This window comes from Felis catus, chromosome E3, assembly GCF_018350175.1.
Source record: "Felis catus isolate Fca126 chromosome E3, F.catus_Fca126_mat1.0, whole genome shotgun sequence".
In the NCBI taxonomy this organism is placed as follows: Eukaryota; Metazoa; Chordata; class Mammalia; order Carnivora; family Felidae; genus Felis; species Felis catus.
This window is the reverse complement of record NC_058383.1, coordinates 19753393-19777680: the sequence shown is the minus strand read 5'-3', so window position 1 is coordinate 19777680 and position 24288 is coordinate 19753393. Positions and strand designations below refer to the sequence as shown.

The following is a 24288-nucleotide window of genomic DNA, read 5'->3' as shown; positions in this document are numbered from 1 at the left end:
CTCCGTCCCGATCAGGCGAGCACTGAGTGATCGATACTTCGGCAAGCCTGACTACTGGGAGGAGAGAGCCAGAGTGTTCCGACCAAACGGAACACGTCGTCGCCAGCCTCTGCGCCACTCCACACTGCCCAAACTCGAGACAGGTGAACTTGAGCAACTCCAGAGGGAGGGAAGCTCTGCCTCCTTAGAAGCAGAGGGGAGGACTGCGCAGGCGCTGTGTTAAAGGCGCAGCGGGGCGGGGCGTTGGGGGCGTTGGCGGTGGAAAGACTGCCTCGCGCGTGCGCCTTGGAAATCCCCAAGTAGAGAAATTGGGACGGGAATGGGGAGGGGGAAAAAAAAAAAAAAAAGAGGCGGTGCATGCGCCCTGAGAACGCAGCGCCAACTCTCCTGCACGTCGCGGGTAGGAGGTAGGTCCCACGCGTGCGTAGTGCTCGCTTTAAACCAGTAATTTCGCATGCGTGAGGCCAGCGGTGTGCGCCTGCGCGATTCCTGGGGGCGCGTTGGCGGAACTCTAGTGCGTCTGCGCCAGTGTTTATTTCCTCGGTGACGGTACCTACAGGTAGTGGACCAAGCCTGCCTTTGTCACAGGCCTGGAGCTAGGTTGCTGTAAACCGAATGTGGGCCGTGACAAATGAAGCCCCAGGCGGGGAAGGGGTGTGAGCCCTCGGGTGGAGCGTCGGCTTGGGGTACCTGAAGGACAGGGATTTGTAAGTAATAGGAGTTAACTCTGAGCATCGGTGTCGCGTTATGCCCCTCGCGTTAGGATCCAGCAAAGGTAAGTCACCGTGCTCAGCAGGGTTACATATAGCAAGCCCAAGGTCAGGGGGCAGGCAGGTGTTAGGGCCCCACCGACGGCCCGAACCCGAGACAGCGGGGCCCTTAGAAGGCCAAAGTTACCCATGGCGCCGCTAAACAAAGCTTTCTGGAAATATTTCCAAATCTCTCTGGGAAGTTTTATAAACCTCCCTAGAAAGCTCTTGTGTTTTTTTGCACAGCTTACGTGGAATAGTGCCACAATAAAATTGAAGAGATTTGAAAACTAAGTGGGCAGCCTGCTCCCAGAAAGCCAGGTAGAGGCTCCTATTTTGGAAGCCACCCACGGGAGGCTTCTCATGACCAGCATACTGCTCTCAGGATGGCCATTTCGGGTCAGCCAGAGACGTTTGTGGGACCCTGGGGGGCTCTTAAATAAAGCCAACCCTCTGCGAATCCTGGTGAGATTCTCCAAGAAGCCGTTTCTCCCAGCCAGTTGAAAGTCTGTTGTAATTGCTTTAGGTTCTTAAAGATAATTTAAGAGAATTCTGGGATGAGTATCCTGGCTTCCCAGGAGGCATTGTTTTGTAACCAGCTGAGCCCACTTGGGCTGTTCACTACGAAAGGCCAGCTTACATAACGTGCTCCATCTGGATGGTGAATTTGTGAAGTCAGGACCTTAGGCCACGCAGTCTATTTTATGTAGCCGATACGTGGCTCCTTTGTGTTAAATACAACCAACAAGAAACCTTTTATGAAGCTCGCATCAGGTTGATTTATAAAGCGGAGACAAAAGCCACTTGGAGAGGTTAGTTCAGACAACCTTTATCCGACCCCCATACCTAGAGTATCGTTTCATCAACAAATGAGTATCGTTATCCTAAACAAATAAGCCTTTTGTAAGAGACGCCAAGATACAGTCCACCGAGAGAAGCTATTTTGTGCAACCTGTACCTGACCTTCCCCTGAAAGCTGTCCCATGTCACGAAGCCAGTACACGTGGCACTTTGAAATGCCAGTTCACGAAGTCAGGGCACAAGACCACTGGGGCTGTTTCTGTACCTGACACCTCCACCCTCACCTCCTTCAAAAAGAGACTTCTGTGACCAACAAGAGGTCTCTCCAGGCCGGTAACCTGACGAGTTTTAGGGAACTGACTTTAAAGTGACAATATAAAGCCACTCCGGCTTTTTCATAGGGCCCATAATTAGGGTGACCATCGGTCTCAGTTGGCCTGAATACCCCCAGTTTATGACTTGACCAGTCCTAAATATTAAATATTTAAATAATATGAAATGCTGAAATTTACGTACATATGAAAGAAAACTAACAGCACTCCCAGTAGTCAGCTTGTGAAATCTCTGCTTGCAGAAATGAAAGTTCCAAACAATGTAAGAACAAAGAACTTTGGAGAAAACGATGAGAATAAAAAGTTTTACAAGAGAAAAATGTATCCTTCACCAAGCCAAAACCCAACCAAACAAAAAAGGCCTATATACAGCATCCTGGTTTGTAGGATATATTCTGTAGTTAACCCACCTGTACCTGACTGCAGAAGGCAGTTTATACAACCTCTGCTTATGCCTTTTTATGTGGAATTCTGGGGGGCCAATTAGAAGATGAGTCTACAGTGCCACTCTGAAAGAATCACACAGTTTATTCTTGACTCCTTCCTCTGGAAGGCTGTGTTTTTTGTTTTTTGTTTTTTTTTGTTGTTGTTGTTTTGTTTTAGAAAGAGAGAACCCATGAGTGGAGGAGAGGGGCAGAGGGAGAGAGAGAGAGAAAATCCCAAGCAGGCTCTATGTTCAGTGTAGAGCCTGACATGGGGCTGGATCCTGTGATGCTGGGATCATGACCTGAGCTGAAATCAAAAGTTGGCCATTCGGTGAACTGACCCACTCCAGCATCCCAGGAAGGCTGTATCGTATAACCTTTTATAAAAGGCAGTTTAGTGGGGAACTCTGGGAAGCCAGTCAATAAAGCCAGGCCAAGGCAGCAAGACTACTCTGACTGACACCTTCCTCTGGAAGACTGTTTTACTATTATCAAGAACCCTTTTTTGTCAGACCAGTACATGGGGGGTGCTGGAAGTTTGATCTGTAAAGCCAGGACTTGAGGCCATTTGGAAAGGAGTTTCGTGTGGCCTGTACCTGCCTTCAGTGGAGGGCCGTATCAGATGGCCTGTTGTGAGGGCTGCTGACAGCCCACATGGGGCCACCTTCTCTGGACCATAGTTTCATACATTCATCAAGAAGGGGTTTGACCCAGCCAGTGAAAGCCCTTTTCTGTAAGGCCATTTCACATGGGAACAGGAGCTAACCGAGAGGGTTGATGGGTAGAACCTAACACTTTCCTGGTGCTCTAAAGAAACCACGGGAGATTGGTTGGTTTGTAAAACTAACACAAAGTGTGGGTTTCATTGGGCCCTCAGACAAGGCCCAGTATGTAAAGAAACCTGTTTGTGAAACAGTTCACGGCTCTACTTTGGAAGACTGTTTCCTGTAGTAGGATGTGGCTCCTCCCCCAAAGGCTGTTTGATTCGGCAAGTATTTAAAAGGCTAACTAATGAAGCCAGTAGAATCAGGCTGTAGGATTATTCAGAGAAATAATGACCAGTATGCCACGTCACCCGTGGAAAGTTGCTTCCACCCGCGAACACAAGGCCTTCTGGGAGACTAGTGGTTTTTTTTATTTTTTTAACACTTTTATTTTTTTTTTAATTTTTTTAAGTTTATTTGTTTATTTTTTTTATTTAAAAAAAAATTTTTTTTTTCAACATTTATTTATTTTTGGGACAGAGAGAGACAGCATGAACGGGCGAGGGGCAGAGAGAGAGGGAGACACAGAATCGGAAACAGGCTCCAGGCTCTGAGCCATCAGCCCAGAGCCCGATGCGGGGCTCGAACTCACGGACCGTGAGATCGTGACCTGGCTGAAGTCAGACGCTTAACCGACTGCGCCACCCAGGCGCCCCTAAGTTTATTTATTTTTGAGACAGAGAGAGACAGAGCATGAACGGGGGAGGGTCAGAGAGAGAGGGAGACACAGAATCGGAAGCAGGCTCCAGGCTCTGAGCCATCAGCCCAGAGCCCGACGCGGGGCTTGAACCCACGGACTGTGAGATCGTGACCTGAGCCGAAGTCGGACACTTAACCGACTGAGCCACCCAGGCACCCCATATTTTTTTTTAACACTTTTAAGTAATCTCTACAGCCAGTGTGGGGCTCAGACTCACAATCCCAAGATCAAGAGCTGTGTGCTCCACCAACTGAGCCAGCCAGGCACTCCAGGGAGGCTAGTGTTACAAGATCAGCCATGAGGCCCTTTGGGAGGCCATTCAAGTGGCTATGACAGAGCCAGTCTGGAAAGTCATTTTGAAAACAAACTCGGAGCTATCCCGGAGCATCCACCTCTGGAAGACTCTGTCATACGGTGTCAACATACGTATCTCTGAAGACTGTTTGATAAAGCCATTCACCGAGGAGCTCTGGATTCGAAATTAATTACTAAGGTTATATTATGTGGCCAAGAGGAGACCTGTTTTGTACAGCCAACCTGAGGCCCTCTCCCAGAGGGCTGTTTGACATGGCCATTTACATGAGGCCCTCTCCAAGGCCAATTTGCAAAGTAACACATAGGCTCCCTGAGGAGGCAGGCTTGTGGAGACCAAACAAGACGGCCTTGGGAGACCATGTTGCAAAGCAGTGCAGGGAGGCCACCTTGGGAAGCCGGTTGGCAAAGCAGCACACGAGGCCACCTGTAGAGGCTCACTTTGAAGGGCCTTTGTGAGCTCTCTGAGGGGGTGTTTTGTAAGGTCACCCCGAGAGGCCAGTTTACAAAGTCCGTAATCTGCATCCCAGGGAACTGGTTTATAGCCCATTTAAAATTCTCTGGGAAGCCGTTTTTTAAGGCCACTAAAAGACCGATTTACAAAGCGGGTACATAAGGACCCCTTTCGAAGCCATTTTTCTAGTCCGGCAAATAAGTGGTCTTCTGGGAGGTTTATTGCAGACCTTTGTGAGAAGCCAGGATATGAGGTCTCTGAGGTCTTCTGGTGCCCCGAGCCTTCTCGAGGCTGCTTTATAAGACATGTGAGTCACTCTTGAGGGGATGAGCCATGAAGCCACCCAGGGAGGCCAGTTGACGGGCACACGTGCGGTTTTGTGTGTGGGTAGCGGGTAAGGCCACATTGGAAGTTTGGGCCGTGAAGCTCTCCCAAGAAAGCTGTTACTGAGACCAACACAAGACGTTTATGAATCTTCTAGGAGGCTAGAGATAGAAATCGTCCTGGTAGGCGAGGGCCGTGCCACTCGAGGCTCTCGGTGCCGTCCTTCACTGGGCCGGCTGGAAGGCTATCCCTTGTGCACTGAGGACCAAGCTAGGATACAAAGATCCAAAAGCTGATGTAATCCTCACCCCTGAAGCTGAAAAGTGTTCTGGGTAGACGCCACCACTTACTGTGTAGTTTTGGACAAGTTGCTTACTCTCCCAGATCTTAACTTCATTCGTCTCTGTAAAACCTCACATCACGAGATTGTAAGTGATTATATTGTAAGATTATAACGTACAGAAACCACGGAGCATCGACACGGCACATAAGAAAGTCACTTCATTTTTCCCCTGGACTTTAGTTTCTTCATCAGCAAAAGAAGGTGGGGGTGTAGGGAAAATGATCATATACGTCCCTAGCCACTTGACAGTGTTGTGAGGGACAAATAAGATTAGAGGGAGGGGAAGGGTGGGAGAACCGTGAAATGGGCAGTGGTACCTTATTGCTGTTGCTTTAGGCTCAGGAAGAGGTTCTTCAAAAATAATGACACGCAAGGAAGACCATCCGTTTTGCTTCTACGAAGTGATGGGATTTTCTCATCTGTTGAGTGGGAATAATAATTCCTTCATTACAGGGTTTTGTTGAGGGTTAAACAGCCCAGATTCCCAACTTCATCCTGTGCTGGCCGGAGATGTGGCTGGGTTCCTTCACCCACGAGATCACGGAAGTCTGGGGGCCAGACTGCCTGAGTTTTAAATCTCTCGTGTCCCCTCTTCCTAGCCCAATGCGTGGGGCAAGTCACTTAACCACTTTAGCTTCCTTATCTGTGAAATGGGGACGATGATACTTTCTTCGAGTTTCTGTGAGAATTAAAAAGTGCTTAGGGCATCCTTGGCTTAGAGTAAACACTTTGTATATTTTCGGCTTCATCGGATTGTGAAGTTTAAAGAGGTAACGATGTGTTACTGTCAGTGTTGTGGGTGGTGTTAGTCACGAGTTGGCGAGAAATGAGTTAAAATGGGGCCCAGAGGTAGGGATGGGGCTGTCCAGCCTACCTGCAGGGACCATACCTCTAGCCTTCCTGTGTCTTCCCTTCCCTGTCTACTGCTGACTTCTTCATGCACGTTGGTGCTAAAAGAAACTGCTTTCTTCTCCCGTTCTTTTGTGTGAGTTCTTGTTGAGTCCCAGGGTGTCAGGGAAATGTGAATAGGGGTGTTTATTAGTTATCTAGTGCCGTATGACAATTAGTTTACGCTTAGTTGCCTAAAGCCACACATATTTATTATCTTAGATTCTTTGGGTCAAGAGTCTGTGGTGTGGCTTAGTGGGGTTCTCTGTGTCAGGATCTCACGAGGCTCGAGGTATGGTGTCCATCAGGACGAAGTTCTTGTCCAGAGGTTCAACTGGACAAGGATCTAAACCCCTGTGGTTGTTGGAACAATTCAGTTCTTGGAGGCTGTTGGACGGAGGGCCTCAGTTCCCAGCTTGCTGTTGGCTCTAAGCTGCCATCATCTGTTCGCCATGTGGACCTCTCCCAACTGGCCACGTGCTCATCAGTGCACACGAGCCAGGAAGGCAGTAGGGAGAGTCGGCTGGCAGTGGAAGTTAAACCTCATGTAACCCAATCAAGGGGCATCCCATCCATCACCTTTGCCATCTTAGGCAAAAAAAAAAAAAAAAAAAAAAAAGCCACACGTATCAAACTTACACACTTGTTGGCTAGAAGCAAGTCATAACGGTTTTCTGTTGCTGCTGTAACAAATTACTGCAAACTTGGTGGCTTAAAACAGTACAAATTCATTATCTTACATTTTCGTAAGACCAGGCCTTCAACGTGGGGCTGACGGCTAAAATCAAGGTCTTGGCAGGGCCGCATTCCTTTCTGGAAGCTCCAGGGGAGAATCCATTTCCTGGCCTTTTCCTGCTTCTGGAGGCCACCCACATTCCTTGGTTTGTGACCCCCTCCCTCCATCTTCAAAGCCAGCAAAACTGCATCTCTCTGGCCCTTCTGTTATCACCTCTCCCTCTGACTCTGACTTTAGCCAGGAAAGATTATTTCAAGGACTCCTCTATAAAGTTGGACCCACCCACACAATGCAGGATAATCTTTCCATCTCAGGGTCCTTATTCTTAACGGCATCTGCAAAGGCCATTCGAATTACAGGTCCTGCCCATGCTCCAGAGGAAGGAGTTAGATAAGGGTGTTAGTCACAGGAGGCAGGGATCACTGGGGAACGGTGGCTTTCTTCCCTTTATAGGAAGTGAGGCATCTGATAAGGCTTTATCAGTCTTCCTCCTTGCCTTTCACCATCCCCCAGGGGTGGGGGATATCAGTGATTCCTGTGGGTCAAGTAGGGTCCCTGACCAAAGAAGCCAACCCTGGCTGACAGAAGGAAGATGTTTTTTGGAGAGCCACTGGGGCCACAGAAGGAATGGAAAGCTGGAGAATGGCCCTTTGAAAAGAGTAAGAACGAAAGGGGCTCCATAACCCAGGAATCCGGGACGATAACTGTGAGGCCCCTAGACCAGGCTGGCCCAGAAATGGCCAGTAGGAGACCGTGAAGCACCAGCCACCTCCAGTCCAGTCGATCTGCTCAAAGTTCACATTCAAGGGAGGCAGCTTAGAACCAGTCGCCTGGCTTTGCGCACACACCCACGGCCCGGCAACATCCCACCTGACCGACCTCCGCGGGGGAGATGAAACTCCTCAGAAGGAAACGGAGGAGTGTTGTTAAGAAAGAGGAAGGGATTCTGAGCCACAAAACTGAATACTCTGCCCTCTCTGTTTCCTCAGCAATAGAAGTTTCTGTGTCAGGGCAGCTACCCGTTGGGACACGCATCATCAGCAGTTTAGCGGCTCAACACAATGCAAGTTCTTTTTGGCTCATGAGGCATTCCAGCATGGGCGTATGTGCCCAGTCCTGTGGCCGCTGTGGCTGTGTCATCCTCTAGGGCCTCAGAGTCCTTCACTTGCAGCCAGCGGGTAGGGAAGGCGTGGAGAATCCCGTAGGGGGTGTATGCGGGCCAGGCCCGGGAGTGGCTGCATCACTTGCGTTCACATGAGCTGGCAGTCGTGGCCACGTCGCGTGGCAGGGATGACCTGGAAATGTAGTCTGTGTGCCCGGGAAGAGGGTGAAAAGGATTTTGGTGAGCTTAAAGCAAGGCTTTGTTTTCGTAAAGTTTTACTGGAACGCGGCCGTGCCCATTCGTTCACATCCTGCAAAAGGCTGCTTTCACGCTGCAGTGGCCGAGCAGCGACAGCGGTGACCGCGTGGCCTGCCAGGCCTAAAACGTGTAACATCTGGCCTTTACGGAAAAAGCCTGCTGGCCCCTACCTAGCGTAGAGCAGTCTCTGCAAAAAGCATGGTGGTCCCTGTTTCTTAGCATCGTGAGATAGACGGCGGATGGAACAGCTGTTAGTATACCCGGAGCGCAGTGGCACAGGCGGAGGTGAGCAATTACAAACCTGTGAGAACCTATTCACCTATCAGTGCTTACGCATTAGGACCGGCCTGCCGTCCGCATAGAAGAGCACCAACTAGGATGTTTTTCCTTTCTGTGTAGGTTTTCTGTACTCCCAGGGTTCTTCCCGAGAAGTTAAGACCCCACTCCTTCAACAGCTTTAGTTGAGTGCCCACCGGGAGCCGGACTTTAGGGAAATGGAGAGAAATGAGGCACGTTCTTGCCCCGGAGAAGCTTGCCAGCTAGTCCTGGAGAGACAGACACATAAGCCATCAGAGTGTTGGCAGGCTTCCCAGAGGGGATCATTTAAGGTGGGCCTCGAAGGTCGGATAGGAGTTTGCCAGAGAGGAGGGATGTTGGAGGCATTCCAGTTAAGGATAACATACGTTCCTGTCTGAATACACGTTTATCCCGTGCCCACGGTGAGACTGGTATCGTACCAGGCCCTGAATGTCGGGGTGACCCCAGACAGACGGGGGCCCTGCCCTCACAAGAGTTTTACCCTTGGCAGAGAAGACCGTTGTAGGGTCATTCACGTGAGACGTGTGTCACAAAGGACACGTGTGGAAAGCCGTGGGAACCTGTAAGGGAGATGTCTGCATGGTCTCTCTCTTTATAGAAAGTGACTTTATGTATATTTTTATTATTTTTATCGCTTTCTGATTTTTTTTAATCTTTTAATATTTTATTTTCATCATGGTAAGTGTACTCCTTAGTCCCCATCTCCTGTTCCCCCCATCCCTCCACACCCTTCCCCTCTGGTAACCATCAGTTTGTTCTATTTGAGAGTCTGTTTCTTGGTTTGTCTCCCTCTGTGTCTCATTTTTCCTTTGCTCATTTGCTTTGTTTCTTAAATTCCACATGAGTGAAATCCTATGGTGTTTGTCTTTCTCTGACTGATTTCGCTTAGCATAATACTCTCTAGTTCCATCCATGTTGTTGCAAATGGCAAGATTTCAATTTCTACGGCTGAGTAACATTCATTGAATATGTATATACAGCATCTTCCGTGTCCATTCATCAGTCGATGGACACCTGGAATCTTTCCTTAATTTGGCTATTGTAGATAATGTTGTTATAAACATAGGGGTGCATGTATCCCTTTGAATTAGTGTTTCTTTGTATTTTGGGGTAAATACCCAGTGGTGCAATTACGGGATCATAGGGTAGTTCTGCTTTTAACTTTTTGAGGAACCTCCATACTGTTTTCCAGAGCACGAGTTTGCATTCCCACCAACAGTTCGCAAGGCTTCCTGTTTCTCCAGACCCTCACCAGCATCAGTTGTTTCTTGTGTTTTTGATTTCGCCATTCTGACAGGTGGGAGGCGGCATCTCGTTATGGTTTTGATTGGCGTTTTCTAATGATGATTGACATTGAACATCTGTTCACGTGTCTTTGGCCATCTGGATGTCTTCTTTGGAGAAATGTCTGTTGATGTCTTCTGCCCATTTCTTAACTGGGTTTATTTGCTTTTTGAGTGTTGAGTTGCATCGGTTCTTTATGTATTTTAGATACTAAGCCTTTATTGGATATGCCATTTGCAAATATCATCTCCCATTCCGTAGATTGCCTATTAGTATATACATTAAAAATCTCAGTGGGTGATGTTTTCGCTACTGCATATCATCACGGCTCTAGCTCCCCCCTCCCCAGTTTGATCTTATGAAAATCTACAAATGTATGTGTTTGGGCACGCGACACGCTGTTCTGCTCTAACTGTTCTTTCTTCCCGCAGTACCGTCGTCACGACCCGGCCGGCAGAGGGCCCCATGGCCGAGGGCGACCGGGAGCCCCTGGCTGGAGCCGGCACCCTCCGGGAGGCACTCAGGGCGCTCCTGCCCCCCACTAAAGAGGAGCTGACGCTGCAGCTCGGGGAGAGGGTGGAGCGCAGCGTTGTGCGGCTGCTGCAGGAAGCGGTCGAGCTGTTCTGCGGCGGCCGTGGGGGCGAGTGTCTGCAGGCCAGCGAGGCCATCCTGGACTACTCCTGGGAGAAACTCAACACGGGCCCGTGGCGCGACGTGCACAGAGACTGGCGCCGCGTGTACGCCTTCGGCTGCCTCCTGAAGGCCGTGTGTCTGTGCGAGGAGCCCGGGGACGCCGGCGCCGTGGCCGCAGCCCTGAGAGTCTGCGACATGGGTCTGCTGATGGGGGCGGCCATCCTCGGGGACATCCTCACTAAAGTCGCGGCCGTCCTGCAGGCGCACCTCCCCTCGGGAAAGAGGCCCGCCCCGGGCCCGGCCCAGGAGCAGCCCCACGAGAAGGTATCTGGGTGGGATTGCCGCCTGCCACACCTCAGGTGCCCCGCCGGTCCTGTTTTTCTAGACGGAAGGAGTGCGCTCTCCCTGGGGGGCGAGGCCTCGAGGCATGAAAATAGTGTCTCTGTGGATTCGGAAGGGGAGGCGCTTGGCGTGATTTCCGATCCCCCCCCACCCCCACCCCCAGTGTCTACACAAGCAGTGCCCTTTCAGGAGAGAGGGAGGTGGACGCGCCGTGGCTCCAGAGAGCAGCAGCCTGGAGGGACACATGGGCCCACACCTTCCAGCTTGCTCTTGGTCAGGCCCTGGAAGCTCACCCCTTTCCTGGCTGCCTTGCTCTCCGTGCCACCGCGTTTGGGCCACGTGCTACTACATCCAACCATCTCCCATTCCTGTGACTGCTGGGTGCCACCCTCAGGGTCCCGGCATGTGGCCTTCCCAGTGTTTAGCGCATGAGGACTACCCTGCAGGGCCGAGGCCAGGCTTCGGGTCCCAGCGCTGACACGCGGACCTCACTTACCATACCTCTAGGCGTGTGGGAAAATGCTCGGCCTCACCTGTGGTTAAAAAAAAAGGCAAGAACAGTGAGGTAACATGTCTGGCCGTGAAACTGACAAAGGAGGGTTTATGCGATACCGGTGCCACGGAGGATGCCAGGGGGCCAAGGGCAGGGTGCGTGGGTTGACCTTTCAGAGGGCAGGGCAGACATGCAGACCACGGGGGGCAGATGCCAGTGTCCTTTGACCCGGGAGTTTCACTGTCCACTGCCCTTTCCTAGCCAACTCTGTCCCAAAGGAACACAGAGGTGGCCCCGTGCCCAGGGTGGGGCTCACGGTGCGGGTGGTGGTGGGCAGTGCGTGTAGCCGGGGGGGTGAGAGCTCAGGTCTGGAGTCGGCCTCCCGGGCCACGTTCCCACCAGCTGCCCACCGCCTGTGAGTCGGGCAGGTGTCTTGACTCCTCTCTGCCCCCTGCGTTCCCATGCCTGTAAGGGGGAGGGGTTTGCTCGGCAGCTTTACGGCACCAGCGGTGGCCTAGATGTGCCAGGCGCCGAGGGCATGATACGTACAGAAGGGCCTGTTCTCCTGGAGTCTGGGTTACAGAGAGGCTGTTACAGAATGTGTTCTCCGTGCGGGGGGGGGGGGGGGGGAAGGTGGGGGAGGCAGCTCCGCTCACGGTGCTCAGGGAGGTGCCTCTGACGAGGGCGTGAGAGGAAATGAGAGCAGAGGGTAGAACAGGGATGGTGAGCACGAGGCCGCGTGCACGGCCTGGGGTGAGACTGGTAGTCGTCACTGCCGCGGGGTCAGAGCTGGCGCACACACGTGCAGTGGGGTGGGGCGGGAGGGGGGGGGGGCAGAGCTGACGCACGCGCATACAGCAGAGGGGGCAGGGTCAGAGCTGGCGCACAGACGTGCAGGGGGGGGCAGAGCTGACGCATGCGCGTGCAGCAGAGGGGGCGGGGGCAGAGCTGGCGCGCACACGTGCAGCAGTGGGGGCAGAGGGAGCGGACGCTCCTGCCAGCGATCCTGGGCACTTCGCGTGTGACACCTAGTCTCCCGGTCATGTAACAGAAGAGGAGCCTGAGGCCCCAAGACACTACCTTGCTCAGGTCACTCAGTTGGGAGGTGGCTGGGAAATTCCGGCACAGCCCCTCAGAAGACATCGCGGGGACTGAGTGGCAACGTGGAAACGTGGCTCATTCGTCCTGCATATTCCTGCGGGTGGGTCAACGGTCCTCTCCTCACGAGTGACAGGATGGGAGAGGAACGCATAGTAATGACAGAGTACTTTAACATCAGACGGCATTTGGGGTCGTAACGTCTCCTCTGCGGAGTTTCTGTGAAAGCCTCACGTTCCTTTTACAATCAAATAGATGCTTTATCTACTCTTTCTTTTTTAAGAAAAAATTTTTTTTTCAACGTTTATTTATTTTTGGGACAGAGAGAGACAGAGCATGAACGGGGGAGGGGCAGAGAGAGAGGGAGACACAGAATCGGAAACAGGCTCCAGGCTCTGAGCCATCAGCCCAGAGCCCGACGCGGGGCTCGAACTCACGGACCGCAAGATCGTGACCTGGCTGAAGTCAGACGCTTAACCGACTGCGCCACCCAGGCGCCCCTACTCTTTTTTAATATTTATTTATTTTTGTGAGAGAGAGAGCGTGCAAGCAGGAGAGGGGCAGAGAGGGAGGAAAAATCCCAAGTGGAGCCTAACACGGGGCTCGAACTCACAAAACCGTGAGATCATGACCGTAGCCAAAACCAAGAGTCCGACGCTTAACCAACCGAGCCACCCAGGCGCCCTGAACAGACGCTTTAAGTGATCTAGTAGGAAAGGGCCAGGAGTACCAGGAGCAGCAGCAGCAGTGACAATGACAGATGTTAGCTGTTCCCATTCGTGACAGCCGAGCTAGCCTGCCGGGGACGGACGCACGTTCCCGGCGGATGGCCCCGAATGTTAACTCTGCTGCACGTGCTGCTATTTTGTTTTGCTTTTAAACAGAAAGCGAGGCACGACCGTGTTTGGATTCCAGACGTGAGGTCTGAGAGAACGGTGCCCCGGCTCCGCTGCCCATCCCTCCAGCACTTCCGGAAGCATTTTCTGGTTCCGGGGAGGCCTGTGATCCTGGAAGGCGTGGCCGACCAGTGGCCGTGCATGAAGAAGTGGAGGTGGGTGGCTGTGAGGCCCGGGAGCCTCCTCGGCCCATTTCAGGACCCGGCTTCCACCTCTCTTCCTCCCCCGGGAAATGCAGCCTCGCACACGCTTCCCGACCGGTCCCGCGTGGGCTGCTGAGGTTAAACAAGATGGCGCTGCTCCAAGTTCACGCCGGAGGTCGTAAGATCCGTGGCGTCCTCAGCTCACTTGCGCCAAGCAGGTGTTGTAGCGAGTGCTGGCGTGGCGGTGCCGCGTTAAGTCTGTTCGTGGCATTTTGCAGGAGCTGAGCCATCCCGTGGGCCTTCTCGGGGGCCTCGCGGCTTCAGAGCAGAAGCAAGAGCCTAAGACACGTCCCCTTCTCTCTCGGCGGGGCTCTTGGGCTCGTTCCCTCCTCACATCTGCATCTGGTCTCCCACCCCGGATTCATGGTTGTAAGAGCGGCTCAGGCTGCTGGACAGTGGCCGTAATGCCTATGGGAAGGAGCAGGGGTCTGTGAGGACGGGTGGCCGGGTCACCTGTGTCTGGGGGTCCGTGGAGGGGGCGGTTCCCGCCGAGGCTGTGGGAGGAGCTCTGCTGCAGGGGTGTTTTACCGGATTGAGCACGTGCCAGGTTTGCTCCCTCTCTGTCCGCCCTGGTTCCCGTGGGACAGGTACTGTCATCGCCCCCGTTTACAAATGGGGGCCAAGGGCTTAGAGAGGTTAAGTAACGTGCCAGAGGTCCTTGGCGTTCAGGACGCAGGCCTGTCTGCGCTGCACTCTGTGCCATTGGCTCCAAGGAGGTTTCCCAGCTTAGAGAGGAGGTGAGCAGAGAGAGAACTGGGAGTTCCTGGCCAGCAGGGAGATAGAACCTCCCAGCAAGAGCCTTGGCAGGCCAGCCCCACTGGATCTCTCTGCAAAGCTCCGTGGTGCCAGTGGGCACGTAACCCCACGTGTCTGCACCTGAGCGCCCTCGCCAGTGCGGTGGGGGTGACAGCCTGTCCCCCAGAGGTTCCGGGAAGACAAAAGGAGACCCGTGTGAAGCACACTTAGCGGAGGGCCCGGCAAGGCTCAGCACGCAGGTGATGGTGACCGTACGCGTCTGTCTTCCAGCTTGGAGTACATCCAGGACGTCGCCGGCTGCCGGACTGTCCCGGTGGAGGTTGGTTCCAGGTACACTGACGAGGAGTGGTCCCAGACGCTCATGACGGTCAACGAGTTCATCAGCAAGTACATCAGGGATGAGGTATGTCTCCGCGCCTCCTTTCCCGTGGGGCTCACAGTAGGGAGGACGCGTGACATTCGGGCACTGCAGGGCAGCCTTTTGGAGGCATCCGTCTCTCAGAGCCTGTGGTCAGAAGGCGGGTGGGCCAGAGCGAGGGGGGCAGGCTGCCGGGCGGGCACAACGCGACTCATTTCAAGTCTTTTATTTTATTTAATTTGTGGCGGAACGATTTGGTGGTTTTTTAGTGTATTTGTAAGGTTTTTTGGCCATCACCAGTGTCTCATTCCAGAACATTCTCATTACTCCCAAAGAACCGGTAGCCATGAACAGTCATTTCACCTTCGGCCCTCCCACCCCGTCCTCAGACGGCCACTAGCCTGCTTCCTGTTTCTGTGGGTCTCCCAATTCTGGACATTTCATAGAAATGGAATCGTATCAAACGTGGGCGTCTGTGGCCACTTCCGCTCGGCAGAGTGCCGTCTGGGTTCGTCTACGCCGTGGCCCGCCGTCAGTCCCTCGTCCCTGGCTGTGCCCAGTACCCTTCTGTTGCATGGAGACCCCACGTTGCGTTCTGGCATCGGCTGACAGCCGTTCGGGTTGCACACACTTTGGCTGGCGTGGAAAACGCCGCCGTGAGTGCGCACGTACAAGTGTTCGTCTCTCCCGGGTGTGTGCCAGAGGCGGGACCGCTGGGTTCTGTGGGGACTCCGTGTTTAACCGTTCTTGAGGAACTGTCAGGCTGTTCTCAGAAGCAGTGGTGCCGTTTTACCGTCTCAGATAAGGGCAGTGGTGGCTTCCCCTTCCCACACCCAAGGCGGCCCCGGGCCCGGGCCCTGTGAGTTCTGATCTGGTTTCGTCTGGGTCCGCTGCAGCCACAGGGCCCAAGTGGTGACCGTGCTGGCTGACAGTCTCTCCCGTTGGACGCTGTTCGACATCGTAACTGTGAGCTCCTGAGGGCCCCCCAGATCTCCCCCCACCCTGCACCATCACCCTTCCTGCCCCCATCGCTTCTCTTCCCAAGTGTCCGGCCTCCTCTGCCGGCGCCTGGTACGGTTCTCCGGGGCGCGGCCTCGTCCCGCTGCGTTCACAGACCTCTTCCGTACCCACGTCCCCCGCCTTCCACACCCACCCCCACTGCGTCCCTTGTCGCCCAGAGGCCTGGAGAAGGGAACCGGGCACGAGAGCACGCGATGCTGCTCTGCCCCTGTGCTCGCAGGAGTGAACCCCCTTTCCAGTCCCCTTTTCCGGGAAGAAGCCCCGAGCCCAGAGCGGAGCGCAGAACCGGAGGTGCGGTTTGCCAGGGGGCAGGCAGGTGCGCTTCGGGTTGAGGCGGGAGAGCGTTAACTCCAGCACCGTCTTGCCGGCTCTGTGGCCCAGGCTGGTTGCCGAACCTCTCGATCCTCAGTGTCCTGGCTTTGGGATTCGTTGGAGGTTGCTGATGCCTACTTCACAGGGTCGTTTGTGAGAGTTAAACGTGGCAAGCTGTAAGCGTGGCACGGCCAGTGCCCGGTTAACCGAAGTTAGTGTCTCTGGGCCACAGTATCCATGGCAGGAGAGACCACATCACATCCGGCCGTGCCCACCTCGTAGCCCTGGTCTGGCATGTTGTAGCTTCCATAGCTGTAAGGAAGACAAGGCAATGAGAGAGAGGGTTGGAAGCACAGAGGTTCTCCAGGGATTCGAGAGAGGAGCCTTCGTGTCCTTCAACACAGTTTGAGCCCCAGAGCCCGTTAGACCCAGGCTGACTTCCGCCCTGGCTGTGGAGTGGGGGGCGGGGAGGGGCAGCCTCGCGCAAGCTCTGCCCCCACTGGCCCTTCCAGAGCCCTAGACAGGAAGCCCTTCCTCCCAGGAAGCCCCTGAGCCTTGTGGAGCCCAGTGTGGAAAGCACAGATCTTTTCATCCATCTGCTTGTGGAAATTCTCACAAGATGATCATCCCCAGGGCAGGCCAGCGTGTAGGAAGCGGGCACTGACAGTTTTGCCAGGAAGGCAACCTGGGATTCACTTTTGGGAAAATAACCTGGCAGAAGCAACTGGAATTTAGAATGCTCATGCCCCTTGACTCGGTTGTTCTGCTTTTGGGAGAACATAAACATAAGGAAGGCCCAGAATGTTAGACTGTTTGTGGAAATGCCGGGAAAACACCCTGACTGTCCACCAGCAGGGGATGGTTGACTTCATAATGATCTGTCCCGTCTATGAAACATGGACCCGTCAAAAGAATGAGGCACGTATGTCTGTGCTCACCTGAAGAGATATTCGTGATGTTGTCATTAAATGAAAAATTTTCCAAAGTAATACATATACTGTAGTTCCATTTTTGTTTATGAAAAAGCCTCCTATAAGTGCAGCCTCTTCATTTTCAGGGAGGAAGCTGAGTCCTGGAGCAGCCCCTACAGAGGCGGCCCCAGATCGGCGTCTCCCCCAGGCCCAGCCTGGCCCCAGAGGGAGAGCGTCCCATTCGCCCCCAGGTCACAGAGGGGACCAAGCAGGATGGAGCCGAGGGTCCTTGCCAAGTGGCTGTCTGGGGCCGGGTGCACCCTGGTGCCGAGAGGCCACTAACGGCAGCACCTGCAGGGTGTCCCTTACGACTAACCAGGCATTCTGTGTCACTTCTGGTTTTTCTCTTGCGGCTCAGCCGAGGGACGTCGGGTACCTGGCTCAGCACCAGCTCTTTGACCAGGTAAGTCTGACGCCCTCTCCTCTTGTCTTTTCCGCTCTCCCTCTGTCCCACCTCCCTTCCTGAGCTCTGAGCCCAGAAGGCAGGAAAGGGCCTGACAGCCTCATCACCCACCCCACTGGTGAGCAAGGAGAACCTTGCGTGGCACCTGCGTCCTCCAGCAGCGGGCGGAGAGCAGACAAAGCTGCCAGGTGGCCAGTGAGAGCCTGGGCCTGCCGACCCCAGGGCCCCGAGACCCCGGTAGGGGGAGGAGGTGGCCCCAGCGGGTGGAGCCGGAAGTCTGAGCCGGTGTGGTCACACCTGACGAATGGGTCTTGGGGAGCCAAGTGCGGGCGGCAGGCTCTGACCCGACCCACAAAGAGCGGGTCGCTGCCTTCCTTGGTGAGGGTTCTCTGGGCGGTCCCAGCACCGTCCTTACCCGGTGTCAGCTGTCTGCTCACGAGGCCGTCGCCCCGAGCTGGGCCCGTGTGTGCCCAGCCGGGCCCGGGTTCGTCTCCCGTGGGTCCCCAGTGCTGGTTGGCCAGATCGAAGACCCTCAGGACAGACTGGTCGAAGACTGAGAATGGAGGGGGTCTCGGGCCGGCGGAGAGGAAGAGCAGGGCCCGGCCAGGCTGGAGGCAGGACATTCCAGTGAGAGGCGCTCCTGCACCGAGACTCGGGCTGCACCCTGGAGCGGGCCCCAAGTGCCGGCCGCGGCCGCCTGCCTCGGAGGGTTCATTCAGAAGAGCAGAGCAAGAAGGTAGTGAGGGAGGCTGGGGCCCAGCGGGGAGAGCCTTGAAGGCCAGACCAAGAAATCGGACCTATCTGCAAGGCAGCGGGGGCCCCTGGGAGGTTTCTGAGCAGGAGGGGTCCCAGTGAGAGGAGGCATTGCGGGGAGATCTGTCAGGAGAGCCAGGGCAGTCGTGAGGGAGAGTGCCCGGGGGTAGAGGTCCTGCACCAGCTCCTTCTCTCCTTCACCAGTCGGCCCTAAGAAGGGGGCATCAGAGGCTGGCCCCACCGGCCTCCCAGGACTGGCAGAAATGCTCTCAGCCCCCACCTGGCGGTGTGCCCCCCCCACACGCCTGTCACCCAGCGCCCTGGGTGCAGGGCTCGCTCATGAAGCCACCGTGGGAACTTGGGGGCCCGCCGGCTGGGGGGAAGCGAGAAAGGATGTGCCCTGACACGGAGGGACCTTAGCTCTGGTGGGAACAGGAAGAAAGGGCCCAGAAGATTCACAGCGATTCGTGGGTGGTAAGACCGTGAGTAGTTTTCCCTTTTTTTCTCCGCAGTTTGCAAAGTGTCTATTATAATGAGGATGTATAGTCATCATCGTGAGAAAAAATAGACTTTATTTTTTTTTTTTAATTTTTTTTCAACATTTTTTATTTATTTTTGGGACAGAGAGAGACAGAGCACGAACGGGGGAGGGGCAGAGAGAGAGGGAGACACAGAATCTGAAGCAGGCTCCAGGCTCTGAGCCATCAGCCCAGAGCCTGACGCGGGGCTCGAACTCACGGACCGCGAGATTGTGACCTGGCTGAAGTCAGACGCTTAACCGACTGCGCCACCCAGGCGCCCCTAGACTTTATTTTTAAACGGAGGCACAATAAGGGAACAAAGAGAAGTGGAATCCGATCATGTTCCATACTTTCAAAACTGCCTAGTGAGGCTGGAACCATCTGAAGGCTCATCCTAGGGAGATGATTGAACAGTTTGGACAGGTGTCAGACAGGTGCCAACGGCCGGGGGCTGGACACAGGTGGCTGGGCAGGGTTGAGGGAAAAGGCGCGGTCGAGGAAAACTCGAATTGAGACCCCGGCGACTGGTGAGCTTTGGTGGGGCTCGGGCACCGCGGTGCCGCTGGGCTGGGGCCGCTCTCACCGCCTGTCCCGCCGGGGGACCCGGGCCCTGTGGGGGCTGTGCCAGCCGCCAGGAGCCCGTGCGCCGGAAATGAAAGAGGCCGGAGCAGGTGGGGGCTAGGTGGGCTGGGGTCTCTTGCCCGGGTCTCCCGAATTAGGACTTGTAGGCCCTGCCTCCTGTCCTCTCTTGCTTAATGAAGGAAAAGGGGAGTCCAACCGTACGGTCCCCAGAGACCTGACCTCAGTCACACCTTCCAGGGGGACCCGAGAAGCCACAGGTAAACTTGGCTCCTTGTCCTGGAGCAGCCATTTTCCATTTTACTGGAACAAGAGGAAGCAGTTTTAGAAGCAGAAGGTGGGGGTGCCAGTGGTTCAGTCCGTTGAGCCTCTGACTCTTTTGTTGTTTAATTCTTTTTTAACATTGATTTTTGAGAGACGGAGTGAGAGTGGGGGAGGGGCAGAGAGAGAGGGAGACACGGAATCCGAAGCGGGCTCCAGGCTCCGAGCTGTCGGCACCGAGCCCGACGCGGGGCTCGAATTGACAAACCGCGAGATCATGACCCGAGTCAAGCCTCCGACTCTTGATTTCAACTCGCGGTGTGATCCCAGGGTCATGGGATCAAGCCCCGAGTTGTGCTCCACACCGAGCATGGAATCTGCTTGAGATTCTCTCTCTCTCTTTCTCCCTCTCTCTCTCTGTCCCTATCCTCCCCACCCCCCACATACTCTCAAATAAAAAAAAAAAAAATAGTTAAAAAAAAAAAAAAGTAGAAGGCAGAGTGTCCGATTGCTTTTAACAGAAACCTTGAGGATATTTTGCCTTTTGGAGGGCCACCCGGCTCTTTATCTCGGGTCCCCAGAGATGTGTTTTTACCCCTGCCATCCAGAGTGCTGCCTGGCAGGTCCCTGCACTGCTTTCTGGGGCCTTCTCTGCCTTCACGGAGCTCAGTGGCAGAAACCTCTTGCCCAAAAACCACCCAAAACCTCTTGCCCAAAAACCTCTTCCTTTACTCCCCGGGGCCCCATGTTGTAGATTTTGGCCACCATGCCAGGCCTCCCTTTAATTATCAGGTCACATCCTGGGAGCCTTCCTTTCTCTTGGGGGGGTCTCTGAGTCCAGTGGCTCTGATTACACCATTCAATCAACCAGTCATATTTCAGAAATCCTGGTAATGTCGTCAGGGACCAGTCAGCTTGTCAGCATTCCACAGGCCCAGGGCCTGGCACGATCCCAGCGGGAAGCGGCTGTGTGGTGTGACGGCCTGGTGGCGGAGGAGCAGGAGGTCCCCAGAGGCCTTGGGGATCTCCTCCCATCCCCCCCACCCCTCTGGCCGACAGGACAGGGGGCCCCAGAACAGCGGACACAGCAGCCTGTCTGTGTTTCTTCCTAGGCTGCTGCGGGGAGAGCATTCCAGAGCATCCGTCCTTCCAGCCATTCCGAAGGACGGATGGCTTCTTAGCAGCCCGAACTTGGAGGGGCTGCTACTGAAAGAGTGGCCAAAAGCTGGCCCGCAGCTGCCCCTTTGACCCGGGAGGCGTTACTCAGGAAATACCCGAAGAAAGTAGCAGAGGGGTCCCCCTTGTCCCCCTTTAGGCACCAGACTTGAGTTTCTGTCGAATTTCCCAAAGCCTCCGAGCCGTTTGCCCCCGCGGTAGGTGATCTTCGAGGTGATCTTCCCGACCTCAGCCTCCGTGAGGCCCCCGGCCCGTCCGCACAAAGGGGCACTGCTCAAGCTCACTGCCGGCTGGGTCGGAGCCTGAACACCCTGAAGACCGGCCCGTCCCCAGTCACTGTCGCAATGATTTTATCTTGACCTCACCAGCAGCCCTGCACAGGGCCCCCTTTCCCCACACCTCAGCACCACTGGGCCGCATCCCTGGCCCAGTCTGCTCGTTTGATTAGTGGGAAACCGTGGCATCAGTGACGTTTCATTCAGACTTCTTCCCTAACGGGAGTGAACTCTTCCTTACGTCTAATTCATTTCTGTGTGATATCTGGGTTTTGCCCTTTGATTATTTGTGGAGTCACGTATTGGGGTCCTTGTTATTTTTCCTTTTTATTTTGTATGAGCTCTCTACACTAACCCTCATTCACCACACTTCAAAAGTTTCCCACGTCAGTGGTCTTCATGTCAATTAACGTATTTAAGATGTATGTCTTGTGATTGCTTTATCATTAGTCAATTTTGGAAAATCTTCCTCTGCGGAGATGTGATAAATCCTCAACCCCATTTTCTTTTTTGTTTTTCTTTAACTTGATTTTCAAAAAGAGTGCATTCTTTAGAAAATTACAAGTTGGTTGGCTTGTTTATGTACTTATTATTTTAATGTTTTTATTATTTTTTGAGAGAGCATGCATGCACGTGTGAGGGGCGGAGAGAGAGGGAGACAGAATCTGAAGCAGGCTCCAGCCTCCGCACTGTTAAGCGCAGAGCCCCGATGGAAGGTTCAACTCGTGAACCAGGAGATCATGACCTGAGCCAAAGTCGGATGCTTAACCGACTGAGCCACGAGACACCCCTATTTTTTTTTTATGTTTGTTTATTTTGAGAGAGAGAGAGAGAGAGAGAGAGAGAGAGAGAGAGAGAGAATCCCAAGCAGGCTGCACGCTATCAGCACAGAGCCTGATGTGGGGCTCGAACCCATGAACCCGTGAGATCGTGACCTGAGCCAGAATCAAGGGTCGGACGCTTAACTGACTGAGCCACCCAGGCGCCCCAAGCTGGGTTAAGTGCAGAGCAGTGCTATCAGGCTTTTCAAACAGAAAACGAAGATGCATATGACAGGAACAAATCTGAAAATAAAATGATAACTCTTCCCTAATTAAGCTATCTATTAATTTTTTTAGTTGGTTTTTAAGTCCCCGTCCTGTGAAACATGGACACAGGCGTGTTAGCGCCGAACCAGGCAGTGTGCGTTTGGCCCGTCGACTTCGGGGCCCGTGTGTCCCCGGCCAGACTCGGCCTCCCACGTCTGCTCTGACACCCACAGATCCCGGAGCTGAAGCGGGACATCAGCATCCCCGACTACTGTTGCCTGGGCGATGGGGACGAAGAAGAGATCACCATTAACGCCTGGTTTGGTCCCCAAGGAACCGTCTCTCCTCTCCATCAGGACCCTCAGCAGAACTTCCTGGTCCAGGTTAGAGTCGCTCCAGAGCATTGGCTTTCTGCCTCCTCCCGGCCCCGCCCTGCACGGGCTGGCCACGTTATGGGTGTCTAAACGCCCAGAGAGGGATGTGGCAAAAATGAACCGGAGAGATGGCACCAGGGCCCCCGTGGGACCCTCTCTCCGGATGGGGCTGTTTCCACATGCGGTTCCCTGACCAGGAAGGACCCTCTGGGGTCCTGGCCGTGTCACCTGGGCAGAGCAGGGCTGGGTGTCATCTCGGGAGGGATCGAGTGCCTTCCCCCTGCCTGCCCTCCGACAGAACCAGGGTGGTCTCCCTGCGAGCACCTCTGTCCACATGAGAGGCTTCCCGGCCACTGGATGGTGTGTCCGGAGACCCAGACAGAGGAGCATGTGTGTTTCTTGCCAAAGGAGAGGCATCTGTTGTGGAACCACCTGATTTTTTCTAGGCGGGTAGGTTTAACAAATGAGAACATTCTCCCGGCCCAGAGGCTCTGCCCGGAGATGCTAGAGAGGCTGGGATCCGGGGCCCAGAAGCCGGACTGCTTGGCATCCACGCCAGCCCTGTCACCTGTCAGCTGGGTGAACCTGGGCCACTTGGCTTGCCTCTCTGTGCCTCAGTTTCCCTATCTGTGAAATGGGGTGACGCTGAACCGCCGTGGAGGGTTGTGAGGAATTCAACAAGAGAACACACCTGGAGCAGCTGGAGGGTGGCTGCCACAGGCCGGTGCTTAGTTATCGTCGGCTACGGTCACGGAGTTACTGATTCGTAATCTGTTTGGAGGCTCAACGTATGCCTGGCCCGGAGTGTGCGTGGGAGGGCTGGGGCATTCTGGGCGCAGGGAATGGTGTGCGGAAAGGCGTGGAGAGGTTCGGGAGGCTGGGGGGTTCAGGGACCTGTGGTCAGTGGGGGCGGCAGCTGACTGACGAGGCACTGTCTCGCAGGTGACGGGGAGGAAGTACATCCGGCTGTATTCGCCGCAGGAGTCAGAGGCTTTATATCCACACGACACACATCTTCTTCACAACACGAGCCAGGTGGGTACGCAGGGAACCCGGGTGACGCTGCAGCTTCCCCCCCTCCCCGCCCTGTCTCTGGAGACCTGGCAAGTGTTTTCTTCAGGTTGACGTGGAGAACCCCGACTTGGAGAAGTTCCCCAAGTTTGCCGAGGCCCCGTTCCTGTCCTGCATCCTGTCTCCCGGAGAGATCCTGTTCATCCCGGTTAAATACTGGCATTACGTGCGGGCTCTGGACTTGAGCTTCTCCGTCAGCTTCTGGTGGTCGTAGCCAGGGCGAAAGGGTCTGAGATGCCAACGGCAGTCACGGATTCACGCGTTCCCTGCCCCACGCCCGGCCTGGGGCTGGGTCCCGGCATCTAGAGAGAAGCCAGACCCACCTGTGCCAAAGCCCTCACCGGGCGCCGGTCTGCGTGCCAGGCGGACGCGGGGCCCGGCAAGGCGCACGTTCCGGCCAGGGATGCGCGGCAGAGGCCGGCGGGCGGGACCCCAGAAGGACGCTCTGCATGGAGACCGTGGGCCTCCTAAAGCCGGATGCGGTTGGGACGCGGGCAGGCAGTGTGGGCAGCGGTAGAGGGTGGGCTCTGAGGTCGGCTGCCTGGATTCCAACCCAGCCCCGTGGCTTAACTGCGGCGTCAGATTTGGGGCGGAAACCTCGTGGGTGGGTCTCCATCTGGGAAACGGCAGCCCGAACCCCCACCACAGAGAATTCCAGGGACGGTGCTGGTGCAGGGCCCCTGCGGGTCCGTGAACGCTCGCTGCTAATAATCACTAGGATTGCCACCTACTTGTTCGTCGTGACTGCACCACTGTCCGCGGACTGGAGAGGCGGTGCAGATCACGGGGGAGGGTCCTGTCGTTACAGAGGCCTGACCTGCCTGCAGGGAGGTGCCTGCCTCTCCTAGCCTGCCGAATTTTCAACATGCACCCTCCCGGTAGCCAGTTCCCCAGTCGAGAAACAGCCATCCACGGCCCCCGGCGGCCCCCCTCCTGCCCCTCGGTCTCATTCGTTCTTTCCCGCAGAGAGCCTTC

The 24288-nt window shown here is 54.8% G+C and overlaps 1 protein-coding gene across 7 annotated transcripts; it reads left to right on the top strand.

The window, feature by feature from the left end:
* Window positions 1-7: 7 nt before the first annotated feature.
* On the top strand, window positions 8-24043 carry KDM8 (lysine demethylase 8). Of its 7 annotated transcripts, none has more exons than XM_045048168.1 (9): window positions 8-143; window positions 10222-10747; window positions 12310-12459; window positions 13241-13407; window positions 14482-14614; window positions 17231-17275; window positions 22102-22251; window positions 23185-23277; window positions 23363-24043. In XM_045048168.1, the coding sequence occupies exons 2-9, from the start codon at window positions 10256-10258 to the stop codon at window positions 23525-23527; spliced, it is 1395 nt and encodes a 464-aa protein (XP_044904103.1). In that variant the 5' UTR covers window positions 8-143; window positions 10222-10255; the 3' UTR covers window positions 23528-24043. The 7 variants fall into 7 exon arrangements, with proteins under 7 accessions (XP_044904103.1, XP_044904106.1, XP_044904101.1 ...); XM_045048165.1 differs by lacking the exon at window positions 8-143 and adding an exon at window positions 302-407; XM_045048167.1 differs by lacking the exon at window positions 8-143 and adding an exon at window positions 446-775.
* Window positions 24044-24288: the final 245 nt, after the last annotated feature.